At 40.2% G+C, this 21,824-nt stretch overlaps 1 protein-coding gene across 4 annotated transcripts in view; it reads right to left on the bottom strand.

Annotated features, from left to right (window-relative positions):
• FRAS1 (Fraser extracellular matrix complex subunit 1) overlaps window positions 1–21,824 on the bottom strand; it is a 480,560-nt gene that overhangs the window by 235,252 nt on the left and 223,484 nt on the right. For 3 of the 4 annotated variants that reach the window (XM_517202.8, XM_063808847.1, XM_024356096.3), the window contains 3 exons: window positions 21,166–21,313; window positions 19,596–19,739; window positions 17,572–17,706 (listed from right to left, as the gene is read on the bottom strand). In XM_517202.8, coding sequence (XP_517202.4) covers window positions 17,572–17,706; window positions 19,596–19,739; window positions 21,166–21,313 — 427 coding nt within the window. The remainder of the gene's footprint in view (window positions 1–17,571; window positions 17,707–19,595; window positions 19,740–21,165; window positions 21,314–21,824) is intronic. The other variant, XM_024356095.3, reaches the window with a different exon arrangement.

Raw genomic sequence — 21,824 nt, forward strand, 5'->3', positions numbered from 1 at the left:
CAAAAACAAAAACCACACGATTATCTCAATAGATGCAGAAAAGGCCTTTGACAAAATTCAACAACACTTCATGCTAAAAACTCTCAATAAATTAGGTATTGATGGGACATATTTCAAAATAATAAGAGCTATCTATGACAAACCCACAGCCAATATCATACTGAATGTGCAAAAACTGGAAGCATTCCCTTTGAAAACTGGCACAAGACAGGGATGCCCTCTCTCACCACTCCTATTCAACATAGTGTTGGAAGTTCTGGCCAGGGCAATTAGGCAGGAGAAGGAAATAAAGTGTATTCAATTAGGAAAAGAGGAAGTCAAATTGTCCCTGTTTGCAGATGACATGATTGTATATCTAGAAAACCCCATTGTCTCAGCCCAAAATCTCCGTAAGCTGATAAGCAACTTCAGCAAAGTCTCAGGATACAAAATCAATGTACAAAAATCACAAGCATTCTTATACACCAACAACAGACAAACAGAGAGCCAAATAATGGGTGAACTCCCATTCACAATTGCTTCAAAGAGAATAAAATACCTAGGAATCCAACTTACAAGGGACGTGAAGGACCTCTTCAAGAACTACAAACCACTGCTCAAGGAAGTCAAAGAGGATACAAACAAATGGAAGAACATTCCATGCTCATGGGTAGGAAGAATCAATATCGTGAAAATGGCCATACTGCCCAAGGTAATTTACAGATTCAATGCCATCCCCATCAAACTACCAATGACTTTCTTCACAGAATTGGAAAAAACTACTTTAAAGTTCGTATGGAACCAAAAAAGAGCCTGCATCACCAAGTCAATCCTCAGCCAAAAGAACAAAGCTGGAGGCATCACACTACCTGACTTCAAACTATACTACAAGGCTACAGTAACCAAAACAGCATGGTACTGGTACCAAAACAGAGATATAGATCAATGGAACAGAACAGAGCCTTCAGAAATAACGCCGCATATCTACAACTATCTGATCTTTGGCAAACCTGAGAAAAACAAGCAATGGGGAAAGGATTCCCTATTTAATAAATGGTGCTGGGAAAACTGGCTAGCCATATGCAGAAAGCTGAAACTGGATCCCTTCCTTACACCTTATACAAAAATCAATTCAAGATGGATTAAAGACTTACACGTTAGTCCTAAAACCATAAAAACCCTAGAAGAAAACCTAGGCATTACCATTCAGGACATAGGCATGGGCAAGGACTTCATGTCGAAAACACCAAAAGCAATGGCAACAAAAGGCAAAATTGACAAATGGGATCTCATTAAACTAAAGAGCTTCTGCACAGCAAAAGAAACTACCATCAGAGTGAACAGGCAACCTACAAAATGGGAGAAAATTTTTGCAGCCTACTCATCTGACAAAGGACTAATATCCAGAATGTACAATGAACTCAAACAAATTTACAAGAAAAAAAAACAAACAACCCCATCAAAAAGTGGGTGAAGGACATGAACAGATACTTCTCAAAAGAAGACATTTATGCAGCCAACAGACACATGAAAAAATGCTCACCATCACTGGCCATCAGAGAAATGCAAATCAAAACCACAATGAGATACCATCTCACACCAGTTAGAATGGCAATCATTAAAAAGTCAGGAAACAACAGGTGCTGGAGAGGATGTGGAGAAATAGGAACACTTTTACACTGTTGGTGGGACTGTAAACTAGTTCAACCATTGTGGAAGTCAGTGTGGCGATTCCTCAGGGATCTAGAACTAGAAATACCATTTGACCCAGCCATCCCATTACTGGCTATATACCCAAAGGACTATAAATCATGCTGCTATAAAGACACATGCACACGTATGTTTATTGCGGCATTATTCATAATAGCAAAGACTTGGAACCAACACAAATGTCCAACAATGATAGACTGGATTAAGAAAATGTGGCACATATACACCATGGAATACTATGCAGCCATAAAAAATGATGAGTTCATGTCCTTTGTAGGGACATGGATGAAATTGGAAATCATCATTCTCAGTAAACTATCTCAAGAACAAAAAACCAAACACTGCATATTCTCACTCATAGGTGGGAATTGAACAATGAGAACACATGGACACAGGAAGGGGAACATCACACTCTGGTGACTGTTGTGGGGTGGGAGGAGGGGGGAGGGATAGCATTGGGAGATATACCTAATGCTAGATGACGAGTTAGTGGGTGCAGCGCACCAGCATGGCACATGTATACATATGTAACTAACCTGCACATTGTGCACATGTACCCTAAAACTTAAAGTATAATTAAAAAAAAAAAAAACCATTTCTGTGGGCCAGGAGTACAACTTCAGTAAAGAATCACTAAGAGATTCAGAAGAGGAGATCAGACGCTTTTGAGAAATGGGATTTACAGAGAAGGAAATCATAACTTTCTAGAGAAAGAAGGACTGCTTAATGAAATCAGATGGTCCTCCACCCCCTTGCCTTTTGTACTCACACCACAGAGTGTCCACAGGATCACCACCTCCCACCTGCAGCACCATCAGAATCAGCTGAGGAGGGATTCCTTGGACTCTAGTCCCAGATTCAACCTTCTGAGGACCCAGTCCTACTTGACATCTATCGTTCTTTGCCTTTTTATCTCTTTCCCCCCAGTATTATCTGTCCTACACATGTGTCTTAAGAACTCACAAAGCTTGCTTTTCTCTTATACCTTGAATTTCTTACTATAACTTGCTCCTTTAAGATTTTAAAATATTCTCCTCTTCAGCATTTGCTTTTTTTTTTTTTTTTACTCTTCAAGCTCACTCTTCACTTTGGCACTTTTGCAGAATGACCTATTCTGAATAACTGAATTTTTTCGAATTTGGCTAGCTGTATGGCTAACCCCTACCTATGCTTTTGTTAATACATCCTAATTCTTAAAAGGTTTCTTTCACAGTGGAGCACCAGCTAGTTTGCAGAGGCATTGATTCTGACCAAAATTGGTAGGTAGAATGAATGCCTTGCTGCTTGCAAGCAACTTGGTAACCCTACCTTAGTAATTCAAGTAGGCATCCCTTTGGAGGCAGAAGGAAGGATATCTGCCTTGCAAACCTCAAGATCCAATTCTCTCTTCTCAGTTCTAAATTGCACAAGCAAGTCCTAATTTCAGACACTTTTTCTCCCCAAAAAAGGTAGGGATGATTACGAATTGCAATAAGTGCTAAAAAGGGCTCTGCAATAAAGAGTAACAGTGGTGGGGGTGGTGGGGACTAACTATAGATCAAAAGGATGAGAGGCAGCCAGTCACAGGGAGTTGGACCATCACGAGCAGCTCTAGAGGAAGGAAGGGGTACGTGTATTTGGGGAAACCGAGGGCTGCCCCTGTGGCTGGAGTTGGTGAGGCACAGTGGGGGGCCATGGCATGAATCATGGCTGCAGCCATAGGCAGAGGCCTGGTCAAATTTGACCTTGGAGACCAAGGAAAGAAATTAGGATTTTTATCCTAATTACCATGTGAAGTCATAAATGAGCTCATGCAAGACAGACACAAGATCTGATTGACATGTTTCAAACCACTCTCTGGCTGCCATGTAGAGAGGGTTTAAGGACCTGCTAGCAAGCAGGAGACCAGCGCAGAGTCTACTGCATGACCCAGGTGAGAGGGGACTTGGACTAGTGGGGTGGGAAGCAAAGACAAAGGAAAGTTTCCTTATTTATCATCTGGTTCCCTTGTGAGACCGTAAGCTCCATGAGGGCAGGGCCCATTTCTATTTTGTTAACTCTGTACAAGGCACACTGCTTGTGCTTTACAAATGTCTCTCAAGTGACTTCATTTATATTTAACTCCTTATTTATATTTTATAAATGTAGAACATGAGAATACTGTCCATATGCAGGATAAGTTTAAGGATAAACTTACCCTTAAGCTTTGGATAAGTTTTAGTTATAATTTACTTGGTACTAAATTATAGTTAAAGATGTGGATGCAAAGATCTCAGTAACAAATTCTACCCTTAACATGCATGAAATCTGCCTGACATTCATGTATTCTACCACCCTTTCATTACTGACTGTAGTCATCATCTGAAGAGTCAACGACTGTTCATGCCTTTGCCTCACTCACTCTGGAGTTGATCTAAAGTCATTACCAAAACAAACAAACAAAAAATCCACTCTCATTTCTAAAAAGTTATGCCAAGCTGATATATCAACATTCAACAGAAGCACACAAAGACACATGTAAGGCACGTTCTCAGCTGGCCACAGGTAAGCCACAGGTTATCTGAGGTCTGCTGCAGGAACACTTAGAACACTCTGTTGCCTAGGTGCACTGGTGACATTGTGCAAACTGCACTGGGGCATAAGTGCCAAGGAAATGATGAATGGAAAGTGAGGCTGAAAAGACAACAGGGGTCAGACTTCCAACTTCAGATGGGCCAGAGTACGGACCTTGGACTTCATGCCATGGAAAGTTTTAATCAGGGCAGTGGAATGATCACTTCTGCTTTTTAGAGAGTTCATTCTGGCAGTGGGGAGAAAAGAAAGTAACTCAAGACATCTGTAGGGGATGAAATCATCTTTGTCCAGAGGTACAGAGGAGATAAGAAATTAAAGCACAGCTCCCTAGCTCTCTTCAGTGACTGGCTGAATAGCAGCGCAGACATGCATTTATACTGGTTGTTAAAATAGTAAAATACTTTCAAACTGGTTGATAAATGGCTGTCACCCCGAGCTTCATCCCCGGAATCTCCACCCGACACCATGCTCCACAAACAAAAGGTCTGACACAGGAGAAGGTCTGGGGTCCCCCTCCTCTCTGATGTGCATCTGTGCCATACAGCTTGTTAGATATTTTTACTACACCCTCGGTGTTACCAATCAGGACAGGGACCAAAGAATGAGCAGGATGACCTCAATCAACAGACTTAGGGATGGCATTCAGGCCCCCCACAAACTGAGCTCTCCTTAACTTTCCTGCTCCATCTTCCACTATCTCCCCTTGCACACCAATTCTATGAAGCAGGGCACCCTACATGTGCCATGTGCCCATCTATGAGTTCTGATGCCCCACACAGGATTCGCCCAGCCCACAACGTCGCTGGCTCCTTCCTTAGCCCCTAAAATCCTGTTTATATATAATTTCCTGTTTATATTTCCTAAGTTGTCACTACTTCTGTGAAGCTTTGCTAAACTTGTCTGATAACCTTTCTCTACGTTCCTGCAGCATGTTGCATATGCCTCTCTTATCATATTTATCCTACTGTACTAACTTACTCAGTTATGAATCAATCTCAGTGGAATTCAGTCTTCAATGAAATTCAATACCCTCCCAAATGGGGACCATGTTTTAGTCATTGCAAACCCCCAGTATCCAGACTGATGCCTGGCACCTAGTCAGTACTCATTAAATGTAGGCTAAATGAATGCACAGCAGATTTTTAAAATTGGTTATGGGGAATTTATCCTTTCAGTTACCTTCTACGTGGAAACAACTCACCACTAGGTCATAGTCTTAAGATATAACTTAAGAGAAACTTGAAGCTGTAATACATACTTAATAAATTCTGAAGTCCAAATCTGCTTATGATGATAAATACTGATGCTGCATCTATATAGAGTACCAAACAATGACAGTGGTCCTGCTGTTTTTTTATATATTACACAAAAGACATGTTCCATGGCCAGACACAACAGCAGAAGGAATTTTTATTTCAACATAGGAATATGCTGAGCTTTCATCTCTTATAATGATATACTTCCACTGTGGTTTCTTTAAAATAAATTGTATTGTGTATATTTAAGGTATACAACATGATATTATAAGGTGTGTGTATTTATATTTATATACACATCACTATAAAAAGGTGTATGTGCATATATATATACATCTTATAATATCACATTGTATACCTTAAATATGTACCTTATATATTTAATAATATATATTTATGTTTATACACCTTATATTTTATAAGGCTAAGTATATATCTGTACCTTATATTTTATATTTTATATAAGGTATATATATATGCACCTTATAATACGTTATATACCTTAAATATATATACACATACCTTATAATATCATGTCGTATACCTTAAAATATATATATAAAGAGGAATAGTTATATATATACATAAAGAGAGAGAGAGAGAGAGAGGAACAAATTAACAAACCCATCTTCCCATATAGTTACCCATTTTCCCCTGAGTGGCAAGAACAGCTATAATCTACTGATTTAGCAAAAATCCCACTGTGTTTGCAATTGATTTCTAATTTCTAACACTGAACATACGCTACCACAGCTTATCTCTCACATATGGCTTTTATTATATTTGGGTTATTATAAAAAATAAGAGGTCACTCCCTGACTTTTCACCATAATTTCTCTTAGTGATACATTTCAGATCACACAGGTTTAAATTATATATTGTGAACATTGTGGCAATAAATGTTAAAAGAGGGTGAATAAGAGAAAGCTATCTTTTTATCTCGCATGTAACAGATAATTTATTTGGTAAGGTCCCTGACTTTTCTGGAGCATAACCAGACATGTGTTGGCTTCTTGAGCAACTCATTTCGAAAATGAAAAGGAACAAATTACTTTTCTTTTGGCAATTCTTTACTAAAACCCTACTCTAAAAATAACACACATCTTTTTGTATTTGATACTTTTGAAATAGAAGATTGCTTTTAAAATGTTTTAAGCTATGTCTCTCTAAGAATAAAATGCAGCCCTTTTCCAGGGAAACATTAAAAGCACTTCGTGTAAGCACCTTATTTTCCACAAAGCCTTCCCAGACCCAGAGCAGTGGACACAGACACCCATTTCCTCTTTTCTGTGGCCGTTTGGAGTAAGTTTCCAGAGAATTAGCACAATTGATCTGTAGTTCCTCTGAGATTCATCAGTGAGGCTGCAGTTCATATTTTCAAACTGCCAAGATGTTTTTACTCACAACTGCACAGAAAAAGCCCTAACTTCAGGCACAAGCAGGTGTGATATACGCAAATCAAATTCCTTCATTCTGTTATTATCCAGTTTGTGGCAACTGCCAGCTTTCATTCTCATCTCACAAATGACTAGGTAGTACTCGCCAAGTTTTGAAGTATTATCAGGAGACAGTGGGTAAATTTTCAATAAGAAGCTCTTGTTGAATGAAAAATTTTTTCTGTCTTGAACTCAACTTCACTGTTCCTTGGTTTCCTAATTTGTAAAGTGGAAATAATAATATTTGTTGTACCTAGTTCACGAGGACATGGAGAGATGGCAAGTTTGGAAAAGCAGAGAATTTTGTGTGTGATCACATGAATGGCATGGGGAGAGCTGCAGTTTGTCTCAACTGCTGTCAAAATCAAAGTAATTTTAAAGGGAGCAAATTAAAGTGCAACACAAGACAGAAGGGGGAAGGATGGAAAAGACTACAGGAAAGGTTGGCTCACTTAGAAAGGAAGGGAAGGGAAGAATTACAGCCTGCAGGGATTCGGCCAGCAGCTATACGAATGGGCTCCAGCCTCGCCCAGGGGCTTCACACTTAGCAGTTCTTTCCTTGCAACCTCTACAAAACAACAGCAAAAGCTCTTTGAAAGTGATTGGAAATACCTTGGTGAGGCTCCGATTCCTGAAAGACCACTTCCTCCTCCCCAGTCACAGCCCCACAAGAGGCCAAGGCTGGTCGCCTGAGACGCTAAAACTCCAGGCTAATTTAAAAGAAGTTCCAAAGAGATCTGAGCCATCACCATTTTTGATCCTTTTACTCCAATCTTCTGTCCCTTCCCAGACTGGGCCTCTGCCTGCTACTGCCTCCCTTTGCCAATTGAAGGCTTTACACCTGAAATGGGAATGTCTGGTCTCCACATATTCTGAAAACTCGTAAGTGCTTGAGGAACTTCATAATAGAAAAAAGTACAAACACGTAAAAAAAATCTTCAGCATCATCAAAAGCTGGAGATATGCAAACCAAACAGGAGAGCAGCAACTAGATGCACTGGATGAGACATGCACATTATATTTTTAAACTGCAATTACTTTTGCACCACCTAATAACATGTATGCATCCTAGAAACACTGCTTAGTGAGAAAAAAAAAAGTCAAGAAAGAAGGAAATATCTGGCTGAGTTTGGTGGCTTGTGCCTGTAATCCCAGCAGTTTGGGAGGCCGACGCGGGTGGATCACTCGAAGTCACGAGTTCAAGACCAGTCTGGCCAACATAGTGAAATCCTGTCTCTACTAAAAATACAAAAAAATAAAATTAGCCAGGTGTGGTGGCACACCCCTGTAGTCCCAGCTACTCAGAAGGCTGAGGCAGGAGAATCGTTCGAACCTGGGCAGGCGGAGGTTACAGTGAGCCAAGATTGCGCCACTGTACTACAGCCTGGGTGACAGAGTGAGACTCCATCTAAAAAAAAAAAAAAAAGAAGGAAATATCTACCCAGGCATACAAAACAATAAGAGAATATACATACAAAAAGTACACACTAAATCACATTAGTATAGTTATTTAAAAGGGGAGCTGGGAAGAAGGGGAATGGGAATAGGGCATGATAACAAAACGAATAGACAGGCAGATGGATGGGCAGACAAATAAGCAAGAGAATAGCTTGGCCCAGACCAATGATGAAAATGGGCCATCAACTGACAAGCATGATTAACTCCACATGCTTCATAAGAATCCCAAAAATAGGTAAAAGAAAAAAATTAAACAAGATTTCCTTTTACATCAATCAAATTGACAATTTAAGAAGGCTTGTAATACCTAGTGTTGACAAGAGTGCTGGCAAGTAGGCACCCTTATACATTTCTGGCAGGAGTACAAATTAGTACAACTTTCTTAAAAGAGTATAATATGTTACTCTGTGTCAAAAAGCTTAAAAACTGTACATAAACCCTTGGACCCGGTAGTCACATGTCTAAAAATTGATTCAAAAATATTTACCACAATTTCTACTAAAAATGTTTACATCATGGTTACATATAATTAAAAAAATTAGGAACAAATATCAAACCATAGAGGATTGGCTAAATGAATGATTGCATAGCCAGAGATGGAAAATTATACAACAGGTTTAAAAAGATGTTGTAGAAGGATAAGTAATAACATAAATCAAGCAAGCAATAAAACTGTAAATAGAGTATGATTTTAGTTTTGAAAAAAAAAGTGTATGTGTATAGACACACAAAAAGATATCTTTATAAATTAGGAAGACATACACCAAAATACTAACAGTAGTGATTTAGGGGAGTTTGAGTTAGAAATTTTAGCTGACTTTTTATTATACCTTATATTTTATTGACTTTAATTTTTTTTTTTGGAATAAACATAAATTCATTTGGCATTTGGGGGGAATTTTAGTAATTTTCCTAATGGTGGAGGGAGGAAAGCTATAGTTCTTTTCCCTAAGGTACATGCTAGGTAAATAACTTGTTAACCTATTAACCATGATTGTGATACAGCTGAATGATTTACCCGTCTTGAGTAATATATTTGAATTTTTAGCAGGGTCTTTGGTAGACACAGAACTTGAACCAAAGGAAATTACTTCCCAGCCAATGAAGGCTTTGGCAGGTCCACATGGACTTTTCATTGCTTCATAAGTCAGAGGACAAAGCAAGACATTCAACTCATCAGGAGTATCTGGTAAAGTTATCTCTTCTATTTCCTGCCCCTCTACCTATATTCCTAAATCGACAACATAGGTATAATCCAAGGGTTTTCAAGACCACCAGCTTCTCAGCTTCTACTCATCCTCTGTGACCACTGAAAATCCACAGCTGCTAGGACTCCCTGTGTTCCCTCCCCAGTCCTACACCCAGTGGCCGCTGTTAATTAAATGCCTATTGTCTACTCCAGTGATGTCTACTGAAACTGAAGAGCCAAAGGCGGGACCACAAACCAAAACAACCTTTTGATGGGGAGAGTTTTCAGACCTCCTGGCTGCACTAACACAGCTGCTCAGATCTCAGCAGCAACAACAGGGAGGTGCTGTTAGCTCTGTGGGCAGCATAGAAGCAGGGGAGGGCAGAACAGGGACAGTGCTTGGGTGGGGAATGGAGAAGAGAAAGAACGTATGCCATACAGTCTAGCTAAAGTAACTGAGAACCTTCCAAACTGGGCAGAAAGCCAGAAGACTTGTCACTAGTTTGTAATCCATAGCTGAAATACTTTGGGATTCAGATTTGTCGGGAAGAATGGGATCTGTCTGAAAGATAAACTCTGTGGCATCTGTGGCAGGCTTTCTCTGCCGGTATGTGATACTTCTGTTCTGTCATTTGTCTTCTGGCATACACAGCAAGGGTCTAGAAGTGGCAAAGACAAATGCCAAACACAGCCAGCTTCCTGCCAAAGCAAAGGTCCCAGACACAACACCACCAGCTGTTTTCCCCTCTTCTCTCCATTTATTCTGCATATGAATATAATATCCAAAGAGAGAGGGGCCTTGGAACACTGTTGTCACCTGCCTCATTGGGTCTTGTTTACTCAAAAAAACTTACATTCTAGGAAGGCAATCCTATTGTCTTCCCTTCTGCATGGCCTGAAATACTCCATGGACACGACCCAAGTTTTGAAGACAGTTTATTTTATAAGTCACCTTCCCAACTCTGATAAAGCCCACAACTATGTTAAACATGAGGAAAAGAGAAGAAAAAGAGGGGTGAGAAAAATAGAGAGTCTGTAATTATCCTGAGGCCACCACTAGCCAGAAATTGCTGACAAGGAGCAAATAGTGGAAGCCAAATGGAAGATAGGTCATCTGTAAGCCAAAGTTTAGTCATGCCTGTACATTTCTGTTCATTGCTCTCTATGCAATGGTTTATCACATTTTTTCTATCAAAAATTATTCCAGAGGGCCACAGATATACTTAGCACCATGTGAAATTCAGAAGTATACGGCATGTCCCTGCCCCAATGACTGATCATTTCCTATCATATTCCCCTGTAAGGTATCTTTATAGCACTGATAATAATAATTTCATATAATGATAACTATCTAAGTGTTTAATATTATCTTGTTTATTTGTTTAGAGGCACTCTCCTCCCATTGAGGAAGTTAAGTTCCTTACCTAGAGGGAAGTTTTCTGTCTGCTTCACTCTGTATCTCTGGTGTCTGGGACAGGGCGTGGTACATAGAAGAGGCTCCACAAATATTTATGCATGAACAGAATCGAAGAGACAGGAGATACCACTTGAAGCAATAAGTCACCTTTATGAGACAGTCAGCAATTTAGTAAGGGACCATAATTGCTGTAGAATGCCAAAGAAGTTCTGAACAATGCATAGGATTTAAAGAGTAGAACAAAATGAGTGAAGGCAGTGGTAGAAACATGCAGGGCCCCTAAACTGAGTATGTGACCCAGCAATGAAACTGAGACTAACCCTCCAATCCTGGGGTATGTTGCAAGGGCCATGGAGGTGACACCAGCTTGGCCATGACTATCCCAACAGAGAAAGGGGGGCCCCTGTCTTGCGAGGAGGGCTCCTGGATTTCACAACAGTAGTTTCATAGGTGCCATTGTCAAGAGGTCCACCCAGGGCACAGCCAGGCTGGGATAAGTCATGTGTTGGAACACAACACCAAGACCCATTAAATCCCTGCTGCTTTGGACCTGGCTTTGCAAGGTCAGTGCTTCATTTCTGCAAATGACTGGCTGCTCCAGTCAACCATCGTTCCAACAAATAATTAACTTCAGAAGGTCCTCTGCTCAGGCCACAGCTTTTAAATCTCAACTAGGTCAACATCCTAGATGTAAATTTTATAGGTTTTTTTATTATAAACTTTTCCTCTAAATATGTCACAATATTGGCTAAGAAACAAATAATCATAGATTCTCATTGTTTAATCTGAGCACTTAAAATTTTCTTTCCTTTTTAAAAGAAAAATGGATTTTAATTTGCTATAAAGAATACAGTATACTGTTCTCTATATATTTACTTCTCCATAACATATAAAAGCAGATTTTATTTAGATGAGACATTAATGGCAGAAAGCTCTTTGTTACTTAATGTAAGCTATTTGGTTTTTATCTCTATAGGTTGAAAAATAAAGGAATGGTTTCAATAATATCAATAGCTGCCTTTTACGGTCCACATACTAAGGCCAGGCATAATGTATTTATACATTTCAAACAGCTTTTCTAACCTTCATAATAATGGTTTAAAGTAGATAATATCGTCCCCATTTTGCAGTTGAAAAAATTGAAGTTCAGAGAGGTTAAATGGTTTGCCAAAGCCCTCTTGCAGCAAGTGGTAGAGGTGCCATTCAAAATAATCCTATCCCTTATAATCCTGTAAAATGTTCAGTTGTTTGATTCTTTACGTCTCAAAATCTGAGACCATACAGCACTCAGATATAGAATAAACTTCAAAGGCTTTTGGATTTTGTTTTTGTTTGTTTTGTCTTATTTTACATCTCTATAAGCAACAACTAACCTGCCTTGACTGTGAGCTCACTATAGGCAAAGACTGAATCTTACTTACTTTATACACTTCATGTACTCAGGACCTAGAACAATGGTCAAAAAAGAATGAAAGGGGAAATGAAATAAAAGGAACAAGGAAGAAGGACAATGGAAAGCAGAACCCAAGTCTCTAAACTTATATGAAGGGCTTTCTAGACACCAGGTACCATCTCCTAAACCAGGGGTCCCCAACCCCCAGGCACAGATCAGTTTCAGTCTGTGGCCTGTTAGAAACTGGGCCACACAACAGGAGGCAAGCAGTGGGTGAGGCAGCATTGTCACCAAGCTCTGCCTCATAGGAGTGAGTGCAAACCCTATTGTGAACTGCCTATGTGAGGGATCTAGGTTGCAGCTGCTTATGAGAATCTAACTAATGCCTGATGATCTGAGCTGGAACAGTTTCATCCCGAAGCCACCCCCAGCTCCCTGGTCCATGGAAAAATTGTCTTCCATGAAACCAGTACCTCGTGCCAAAAAGGTTGGGGACTGCTGCCCTAAATGGAATATGTGAATTCACTCATTCAATCTTCATAGCAGTGCAATGTGGCAGATATTATGTCCCTGTTTTACCCATAAGGCAATTGAAGCGTGGAGTTAAAGAATAGGTAAGTGACAGAGGCAAGATTAGAAACCAGGTGGTTTAGGCCGGGCGCAGTGGCTCACGCCTGTAATCCCAGCACTTTGGGAGGCCAAGGCGGGCGGATCACCTGAGGTCAGGAGTTTGAGACTAGCGTGGCCAACATGGTGAAACCCTGTCTCTATTAAAAATACAAAATTAGCTGGGCATGGTGGCAAATATCTGTAATGCTAGTTACTTGGAAGGCTGAGGCAGGAGAATCACTCGAATCCAGGAGCCAAGATCGTGACAAGAGCAAAACTCTGTCTTAAAAAAAAAAAAAAGGCAATAAATAACAGAAACCATGAACCAATTCAAACAAACGAACAAAAAAATGAGGCCAGGTGTGGTGGCTCACCCCTGTAATCCCAGCACTTTGGGAGGCCAAGGCGGGCAGATCACTTGAGGTCAGGAGTTCGACACCAGCCTGGCTAATATGGTGAAACCCAGTTTCTACTAAAATACAAAAATTAGCCAGGCATGGTGGTGAGCACCTGTAATCCCAGCTGCTCAGGAAGCAGGAGAATCGCTTGAACCCAGGAGGCAGAGGTTGCAGTGAGCCGAGATTGTGCCACTGTACTCCAGCCTGGATGACAAAGCGAGACTCCCTCTCAAAAAAAAAAAAAAAAAGAAAGAAAGAAAGAAAGAAAGAAAAAAAGAAACCAGGTGGTCCAGGTGGTTTAGCTCCAGGGTCCAAGCTCTTAACCACTGGGGCCAGGCTCCCCATAACATCTGCGCCTGCAGAATGAAGGCAGCATTTGCCCTGCAGTACACATGGCTCTATCCTCAGGCCTTTGTGAATAAAATAAGTTTTAAGTAGACAAACAAAACATTGATACACGTATAAAAATGGGCTAAATCGTACTCTTTCTCTTTTCAAAGATTACAACCTTATGAGTTGTAACCTTATAATTTTAACCTTACATTAAAATTACTCATTTTAACATAATCTTACATGGTGCGTGTTGTTGGTTGTTTTAGCTTTTTTTTTTATGGACTCTCGTATCTAAGATTTGTGTGCACAGTTCAGTGGTCCCACCAGAGTGGAACAGAGGCTGATTGAACAGAGGGGCAAGACAAGCAAGAAAGAATGTTCTCAGGACCTGGCGAGTTCCACCTGGATCCAGTTTAGATTTAATACCTGAGTTTTTAAGATGACTCAATGGAACCACTGTTCTGGTGAGGGAATAGAGTAAATCCAAGGCAAGTGATACCAAAGAGCCAGGCAGGAAGAGTGCAAGGTCAAGTATTGTGGTGGGGAAGGTGGGGAGGGGGAGCAAGGAGCATCCATACATGGATAAAGCCTGGCCATCAGTCTCCAGGTAATTAAGCAGTGGGCTATTAATTCCTGGAAATGGGTGAGAGCAGGGCAAGCGGCAGGAACCAAAGTACAAGCCCAGTGCTAGGACTGCAGAGTTAAGAAGAGTGGGGTAGGATGGGCAAGAGGGGATGTTAATCAGATCCAGGTGTTGGCAAAGGACACATAGGGGTTAAAGCAGAAGTCTGAGTGCCAGAACTAAAATGTGAGCTTTGGGTACTAACAAGGTGATCACTCTATGGCCCTACCTGCTGTGAAAAAAGGCAACCTACATCTGTCTCCGGTTTAGGTTCATATAAAAACAGGCTAGTGCTAAGCCTTAATGTACAGTGGTCAAAGCATCAAACTCTGGAGTTGTAAAGGCAGGGGAAATGAAGCAGGGACTGGTATGGAGTGCATCATGTGGCCTATAATTACAACATTATTCAGTTTAATCATGCAAAATATGTAACAATAGTATTAATATATGCACATGTGTTTATATGCATGTTTGTGTTTGTGCATATACCCCTAAACTCAAGAGAAAATGATAAGGGCCCCTATGGGTAAGATTCTCAGGCAGGACTAAGTGTTTTCCTTTACTCCCTCTGGTTTACCTGCTTGTACTCTTTTGTTGAAGAGCCATATTTAACTGCTACTTTTTTTCAACTCTGCCCTTTATTCAACATAGTGAACATGAATATTAATCAGGTGATTTCTGGTAATTAGTTTTCTCAGCACAGCACTCAGTTTCTTTGGGTTTTAATGGGCCAATAAAGTGGCAACTTATCCCAATCATCACATAAATGACCCTGCCAAGAGGAATCAATCCAGAAAAACCTGTTGTTACCATAAAATGGCAGGCTTCTTTTTGAAAAGTTTAGCACGTATTGGAAGAGCACCAGCTGAGTGACTGACTTCCAAGGTCAGTGGTGAAAACTCACCAAAAGTGGTACAAGCATGAATATTGCAAAAAATTCCAAAGCTGAGAAAGCTTATCTGGAAAGATAATCTTAGTGCCAAGACAGTATATGAAAATTGATCACAACTTTGGCTTTAATTTTTAAGATCCACTCTCTCTCTCTCCTTTTGCTCTGTTTTTTTTTTTCTCCTTATTTTATGCATAAAAATGCAACCAGCCTGAACTAAAGCAAATTGGTGTAATTCCCTGGAGGGAGCATGAACAAATTTTCCCAGCAACTTTCTACTAGAGGCATTTGTGTGTAGATATGTGGATGGAATGTGAAGCAGTGAGCTACGTAAACCACTAATCAAATGAAACATTACCCATTTCAAAATGCCCTAAACTAGCATTAGCATCACCAATTAAAACAATGGGCATGGGAGAAAGGAAAATGCCCTCCCCCCAGAAAAGTCATATGTATGTGGTATGTGTGTATTTCAGGGGATGGAGATGGTACAGAGGAAGGAGTAAAACCTAGGGGAAATTAGTTGCCTTTTAAAGGCAAATCTGTCATGAGCACTAGCAGGAGATCTCTTTTATGGGATAAAAGAAAGGAGTAAAGACATTCAATAATTTCATCAAATTAAAATTTCAGCAGTTTACCTAAATTGCCCAACCATTAGACACTTATAAAGGTATTTGTATGTTCCCACTTTGAACCTGTTTTAAAGTAACAGGTAAACAGAACATGATAAGCTATAAACACTAAGGGTTCTTTTCTGTTTTATGGCTGAGACTTCTATTGAAACACTGGTCTTTGAAGGACCACCAACTGGTAGTATTCTCATTCATTCATTCATCACACACTTGTTCAACAATGCTAAGAACTTTGTGCAGCCCTTGATGCTGAGGATATAGACATGCAGGGGATATTTTTGTAGACACCAAAGAGCCTCCAAGCCAAACTCGGAAGCTATTCTGCCTTCCATATTCTATAACATGGCTGATCACAAAACAGGCCCTGCTACACTCATATCTCTGTGGCATAAACAGTATTAGTGTTTCCTTTCAACATGGTTTCCACAACCCCATGAGCTCCGCTTCTGACCATTACCTGGAATGGAGACGACCATCAGCCTCCTCCACATAGGACCTGCATATGGCCCGAGTGCTCATTTAGCCTGCACATCTGATTAATACCATGAACTTAGCCTTTTTAACCTCAATAATTTTCCTGCAAATGATTTTACTGAAAGTCTAACAAAGGGTGTGAAAGAAAGGAGCATATCAGCTGCCCCTCAGATTGGCTCACCTTCTGATTCTCATCACTGACCCCCCGTTATGTTTAGCTGCAGAGAATAGCTATCACATCTCCCTGGCATGACATCCAAGACCTTCCCCTGGTCTATCTGCCTTTTCAGATTTCCCTGCCACCACACACCCTGCCTTAGTTTCTGGGCACATCTAATTATCTATTCTCCTGAAGACAAACTCATATCTCTGTCCCTTGTCTTTGTTTTCATCATTAACCCTGATATGATTTGGCTCTGTGTCCTGACTCAAATCTAATGTCAAATTGTAATCCCCACGTGTCGAGGGAGGGACCTGGTGGGAGGTGATTGGATCATGGGGGCAGTTTCCCCCATGCTGTTCTCATGATAGTGAGTGAGTTCTCATGAGATCTGATGGTTTAAAAGTGGCACTTCCCCCTTCATTCTCTCTCTCTCTCTCTCTCTCTCTCTCTTTCTCCAGACACCATGTAAGACGTATCTTGCTTCCCCTTTGCCTTCTGCCATGATTGTAAGTTTCCTGAGGCCTCTCCAGCCACGCAGAACTGTGAGTCAATGAAACCTCTTTTCTTCATAAATTATCCAGTCTCAGGTAGTTCTATATGGCAGTGTGAAAACAGACTAATACAACTCCCAGCTTCCATTTCTGCATTAAAAAAATTATTTAGACATTTACTTTTTAAACTTATAATCTCTATTGAAAAAATGGCCAAGTATAAACAAACAAATTAAATTATATTATGACTACTCCCACCTCAAGAGACTATTATGATATTAAGAATTTCAACTAGATCTCAATTAAAAATATAAAATGAAAGTAGGCATATAAGTCCACTAAACCATATTGATAAGAACCGAATAACCTAATAAGGTTATTAAAACATCTCAACATGTATCATTTCTCTAACACACTGTTCTCCTCATCCCATCAGAAGTCTTGTTTAGAGTTTCTTCTCTTATTTGAAAAAGTGCTTACAGCTCCTGGTGTCCCCAGATCACTTGGTGGGGTCAGGGTTGGGGAGCCGTCTTGGTAGCTGGCCCAACAGTGGCCCAGCCAGAGATTACCTGCACAGGAATGGCGATCTTGGTAGAAGCCGTCCCCACAGGTAGGCACACACTGCCCGTGCCGCATCAGCAGGGGAGGCTGGCAGGATGAGCACTCCAGCCCACTGGTACACGTGGAGCACTGGGGCTGGCAGGCTGACTCCAGATAATGTTGAAGAAAGAGAAAGGAACCATTTGATTAGCTGAAAGACACCACCCCCATGCCAGTGCTTACACAGCCCAATCTTGAGGCTCCAGGTCCCAAACAGAAAATGCAGAAAAATAATTTTAACAGCCATCATCTGTATAGCACACAGTTCATGTCAGCCACTGCTTGAAGTGCTTTACGTATATGAATTCATTTAATTCTCACAACAACCCTAGGAGGTAGATATTATTAATCCCAACTTTACAGATGAGGAACAGACTCAGGGAGATTAAACAACTTGCCCATGGTCACATGAGGCTGGCATTTGAAACCAAGCAGTTTGGCTCAGGAGTCTATGTTCTTTTCCTCTTATCCAATAGCCCCCAATATCTTTGTCACTCAAACTTTTAGCAAGAAGATCTCTTGCCCCTTTTCCAATACTGTATGAAAGAGATATAAGTAACTTTCAAAAAGGTTGAAGATTATATGAATTAGGAAAGAAAGTATGGAGGAGTGAATAATTACAAAAATAATAAAAGCAGCTAACTCTTATTAATCCTTCGCTGTATCCTAGACATCAGGCTAGGCACTTAACCTGTATTAAAACACTTGATCCTTATAACCACCCTCTGAGGAAGGTACTGGAATTACTCTCACTTTATAGATAAGAATGTGGAAGATACCAGGTGGCAGTGGCTCACACCTGTAATCCCAGCACTTTGGGAGGCATAGGTGGGTGGATCACTTGAGTCCAGGAGTTTGAGACCAGCCTGGCCAACATGGCAAAACCCTATCTCTACTAAAAATATGAAAATTAGCTGGTGTGGTGGCAGATGCCTGTAATCTCAGCTACTCAGGAGGCTGAGGCAAGGAGAATCGCTTGAACCCGGGAGGTGGAAGTTGCAGTGAGCCAAGACCATGCCACCACACTCTAGCCTGGGTGACAGAGTGAGACTCCATCTCAAATAAAAAAAAAGAGAATATGGAAGCAGAGAGAGGTTAAATATTCACAGCCAGGTATGAACCTACACACTTTTTTTTTCTTTTTTTTTTGAGACGGAGTCTCACTATGTTACCCAGGCTGGAGTGCAGTGGCGCAATCTCAGCTCACTGCAACCTCCACCTCCAGGGTTCAAGAGATTCTCTTGCCTCAGCCTCCTGAGTAGCTGGGACTACAGGCGTCTCAGCCTCCTGAGTAGCTGGGACTACAGGCGTGCGCCACCACACCTGGCTAATTACACACTTTTAAATGGATAATTAACATCATAAGTCAGAAATAAGGGGAATAGTAACTAGGATTTGACATCAACCAAGTCAACTCTCCCAAGTAAGTTCTTCTCAGATGTAGCATCCAGAAATGCACATAAACCCATTCTGGATCCTCTGGTAGCCCATAAGAGATAAGCTCTATTACCAACTATCTGTTTGATATTGAGCAAGTTGGTTAATTTCTCTGGCCTACAGATTCCCCATTTGCAAAATTAGAAAGTTGCAGTAAATGATCTTGAAGGTCTATGTCAATTCTAAGTTTCTATCCCGGATTAATTGAGTGCCTTAAGAAATGAGCCCAGGTATCCTGATATTACTATCCTTGAAAGTCTTCAAAAATAAAAATATTTAACTATGACTACCTAACAACCTCCACATCATCTGTCTTCCAATAAGCACCAAAATACCTATAAAATGTCAGAAAAAGAGACCTGCAGGTAGAGAGGGCAAGTAACCTATAGATGACATTACTACCTTCTAGAGGTTTTTAGACATTGTGCATCTCAAAAACATGCTGCATGCATGACCCCCTCCTTGACAATACTGAGCCTCAGTTTAAGAATCACAACCTTTGATGAATCTACCTCCCACACACCACCACCTCTGGGTTGTCCACTTGGAGCCATACCTAAACAGAGACTGCCAGCTTGGTAAAAACCCAGTCCACAGCTGTGCACACACCATCCATTCTGCAGTAACTTGGTAGGATCTTGGCAGAGGTCACAGTGGTCTGGAGACTGAGAGCATGTCAAACAATCTGGATGGCAATGAACTGAAATCAAGGACAAAGAAGGGGAGAACTCTGTGAACTCCATCTATTATTTCTCTTACATCTTTCAGAAAAGAATCTACAAAGTATGTAGCATTACATAGAACATGAAGAACAGAAAACTGTGGGACTTAGGAAAAAGCCTCCTAAATAGCAAAAAAAAAAAAAAAAAAAAAAAAACACATTCCAATGCAAGATTGCAAGGAAGTTTTCCTTGTCTGAAATTCATCACTGTCTCCCATAGCCCCAGCATGAAGATACTAAAAGAACAGCCTCTACCTGCTGGAATACTTCAAGAAACAGGAATGACTACTTCCATAATGTATTATTTAAACAGATTCAATAATTTATGATACCTCCGATGTTCTTCTTAAGCTTCAACATGTACAAACAGTTCAGACATAAAACCCACAATGTTGAAAAATAGTTTTTTTTATCTAAGAAAAATGCACCCCATTTTCTTCTTTTTCTCCAAAATTTCAAATCTCATTTTCAGTAATTGGGGTTATCACTGAATTTAGTGGTAATTATCAGCAAGGGACTTCTTTTTTCAGGTTTTGAAGTTGTCAAGGACCTGATTTTCAATATATATAGTGCATAATAATATGCTAAATGTTTGTTTTGGAAAGCCCAGAGAGCCACTTTGGTGTAGGTAACATAATTAAGCCATAAAGTTGCTTTGCTTTTTCCTTGATAAACTCTTCACAAAAATACTGCAATTAGCCAAAATAAGTTGAGTGCAACAAGAGCAACTGCCAATATGAAAATTATGGCCCATGAATGAAAACAATTAATTATGAAATATGAATGGAAGAAAATGCTACTTCTCCAAGAGAGACTAAACTTATAGGCAAACTACTACTCAACCAGAGCAACTCCAGTGCCTACCAACAATTATTAACTGGAACTAATTCAACCCCAGGTGATTTGAAAGCAGAATTGCAGAACAAGTAGACAAAATTATCTTTTGGAAAAAACTAATGAGTCTTTACACTTTAAAAACCCATTTGAGAACTCCAAAAGGAACCATCTGTTCAACAGCTCACCTTAAGAACAAAGAACACCCATAACAAATGTTGAGAAATTATTCTTATATTTTGAACAATGGAAGACAGATTTACCTTTACAAGTCTTCAAACGTTTGATTTTCACAATAATTTTGCAAGATACATAAGGCATATTTTATCAACAAGAAAATTAAGGTTTAAAGAGGGTCAATGACTTGCCCAAGGTCACATGCTCATAATCTGTTGAGTTTGGCAATTACACAAAGATTAATTAGCATCATTTGTTAGAAAAATTATGAAGAAACAAACCCATTGGTTAACTAAAAATAAAAATAAAAAGAAGCAAGGGGGTGGGGAAGAGGATCTCTGAGCTTTTTGGCAGTAAAACTATCTCAGTAGAAACAGAGGAGACATGGACCCACCTGATGTGCAGTCTGGACAGCACTGTCCCTTCGCCTCTAAGGCCAGTGTGCCCACTGGACATGGTGGGCAAGAGGGCTCGTAGCAAGTTACCTGAGCCCCTCGGCACTCACACACCTTGCAAGGGCCATCTTCCCACTTCTCTCCCTCCTACGCAAAAAAGTGAAGAACAGCATTGTCATCAGGATGCAGTAATTCAGAAGAGAGCTTGCTGCTGAAGAACTTACAATTTCCATAAGAACAAAGTGAAGGCAGCTAATCAGTACTCTGCCAAATCTAACTCTGAAATAGAACAATAGCAAAAGAGTCCTAAATTTAAAACACAGAATTTATCTTTCTTTGTTCATAATGGGTTTACTTCAATGTAGAGAACCAGCCGAAAGATTTTAGGCACACTCAGAGATAAGCTGTGAAAGTATTCTAGGACTAACAGAATATGTAAAAGGCATTTAAAACTTGTTTCTCAACCTCTTTCACCAAAAACATCAAAGGAGATTACTGTGTAGCTGGTGATTAGCAGGTGAGTTAAATACAATCTCTAAAATAACAGTGGGACACTTGGCTAAAAACCTGAATTTCCTTATGGTTACCACAGTAAGAGTTAACAGTTGAGTTATTGTATTCTAAAAATTAAGACTTTTGCAGGCCTACTTTTAATAGG

Source organism: Pan troglodytes, chromosome 3, assembly GCF_028858775.2.
Source record: "Pan troglodytes isolate AG18354 chromosome 3, NHGRI_mPanTro3-v2.0_pri, whole genome shotgun sequence".
In the NCBI taxonomy this organism is placed as follows: Eukaryota; Metazoa; Chordata; class Mammalia; order Primates; family Hominidae; genus Pan; species Pan troglodytes.